General features: G+C 36.7%; 1 protein-coding gene across 1 annotated transcript in view; it reads right to left on the bottom strand.

The window, feature by feature from the left end:
- Positions 1-2,373, bottom strand: part of ZC3H12B (zinc finger CCCH-type containing 12B) — a 383,060-nt gene that overhangs the window by 5,577 nt on the left and 375,110 nt on the right. The window contains exon 3 of the mRNA XM_004715436.2: positions 265-404. Coding sequence (XP_004715493.1) covers positions 265-404 — 140 coding nt within the window. The remainder of the gene's footprint in view (positions 1-264; positions 405-2,373) is intronic.

Genomic DNA, 2,373 nt, shown 5'->3' with positions numbered 1-2,373 from the left:
GAAAGCGAATTTTGGGAATGATGAGGGCAACAAATGTATAGGTGTGCTTTACACAATTGATCTATGTATTGTGATGAATTGTATGAGCCCCAATAAAATGATTAAAAAAGCAATATGTAAAAAATATATATATATATATATACTTCATAAAAATAAACATATTTAATAGATTAGAAAAAGAATTGGCTCAACTGTGATCATCAACCTTTCCCCTTTCCCAGCTTTGCCACAAAATGAGTAGAAATGTCATATTTGAACTAGTACCCGTAATTGGTGCATCAGGACGGGATTGCTCTTTTCTCCATGCAGGCACAAATACAGTAATATTTTTATGACCTTTATCTAGAAACCAATCCACAGCAAGTTGTATCCCTCTGCAGGAGAATCCTTCTTTATTCCCATGGCTTTAGAAAGACAGAAAAAGAGAGAAGATAGACGATATTAATTAGCAAAAAAAATGGATGCATTTCAATTATAGTGCTGATGAAGAATATTGAAAGTACCAATGGTGTACCTAAAGAACAAACAATACCGTGTTGGAAGAAGTACAGCCAGTATGCTCTTTAGAGGCAAAGATGGTGAGAATTTGTCTCATGTACTTTGGACATGTTATAAGGAGAGACCAGTCCTTGGAGAGGGACATCATGCTTCATAAAGTAGAGGAACAGTGATAAAGAGGAAGGCCCTCAAGAAGATGGATCGACTTAGTGGCTGCAACAATGGACTCAAACATAGGAACAATTGTGAGGATGATGCAGGACTGGGCAATGTTTTTTTTCTATTGTACATAGGGCTGCTATGCACCGCAACTGACTTGATGTCACCTAAAAATAACATCAACAGCAAAGAAATACCCATAACAGACATTTTCTTACTACAAGGTATACAATTATCTTGATAATGCAAAAGACTGTTTTCAAAAAGAGCAAATCAAATTCTTCTTAAAATGTTTAAAAATTGTGTATTGGGTGAAGATTTATGAAGAAGATTCATCAGCTTAACATCCAACAATTCATACACATTCTGTTTCATCTCATTCATTTCAAACCTCTCAATGTAACACCACCCATCCTTCCTCTTCCCTGTGTTTCCTGTCTCCATTCCTCTCTCTTTCCTGAACCTTCTGAACTGTATCCTTAAGTAAATGCTTGATCCAAAATTGTGATTTATTCTAAGTTGTGCACACATCAATATAGACCCACCTTTTATTTGGCTGAAAATTGAGCCATGGCTGTGAGTTCAGTTCCAGACTCAGAGTGACCAAGGATTCATGGCCTTGGGGCTTCTACCTATATATCTGACCAGCAAGTCTAGTCCTTTCATGATTTTCAGTTTTGTATCATACCTTTCTCTCACTCTATTCAGGACCTTCAAATGAGACCCCCCCTTTTTGGAAGAGTTGGTAGTTGTAGCCTGGCACCATCTTTCTAGTCTGGTTTCAGGGTTGTGAAAACGGATGTTGCATGGTGCATTAGTCCATTGTACTAATTGTTTCCATGTGTCTTTGATTTTCATTATTCTTTCCTCTGGATAGGTAAAGACCAATAGTTACCCATAGATGGCTGTTCATGAACTTTTAAGACCTAAGTAGACTCACTAAAATAGGATGTAGACTTTGTAGACTATGTCATGCTAATGGAATTTGGGGTCTCCTGAGACAATGATCCTGAGACGCCAGCCCCAGCAATTAATTAATTTCCCTAAGGGGCATGGCTATGTATGATATTATTTCATAATTTATACAGTTATATGCTCTACTACAACCATGGTACAATCGTAGCAAGGTAAATAACTGTCACAAATATCTTCTGTGTGTTTTCATATACTCCCACTCTCTCTCCCACACCTCTTCAGTTCATGAAACTATCCACATATTTACCCCCAAATCACCATTATTGCAGGACTGCAGATGTAACAGTATTTACCTCTGTTACCTTTAACTACTTCAATTCTCCCAGTGTCCTCCCTTGCCTCCATCATTCTTTACCAACCTCATTCCTATTGCACACCACTGTGATGTAGTTAATTATTTAATATGACCTTTCTAGCCTTAGTTCTCATTTTGTGATGTATTGCAAACTTCTACACCTGTGGTTATAGACTATGTTAAAAGAAGAAATATTTTCATTTTTAAGATTTTCCCTTGCTAGGCAAACTACCAGCTTCCTGTTTAATTGAGAAAAACAGAGGGTGGGATCACATTATGGAACTGGCTAAAATTTACAGGAGTAATCAACTAGTCCTCTACCTAACCTTTTTTTTTTTCTTTAAAAAAAAAATCATTTTATTTGGGGCTCATACAACTGTTATCCCAATCCATACACACATCAATTGTGTAAAGCGCATTTGTACATCGTTTCTCAAAACATTTTC

Source organism: Echinops telfairi, unplaced genomic scaffold, assembly GCF_000313985.2.
Source record: "Echinops telfairi isolate 266 unplaced genomic scaffold, ASM31398v2 ScPeMD7_7423;HRSCAF=8461, whole genome shotgun sequence".
Taxonomy (NCBI): domain Eukaryota; kingdom Metazoa; phylum Chordata; class Mammalia; order Afrosoricida; family Tenrecidae; genus Echinops; species Echinops telfairi.
Note: the sequence above shows the minus strand (reverse complement) of the source record. Positions and strands in the feature narration are given on the sequence as shown.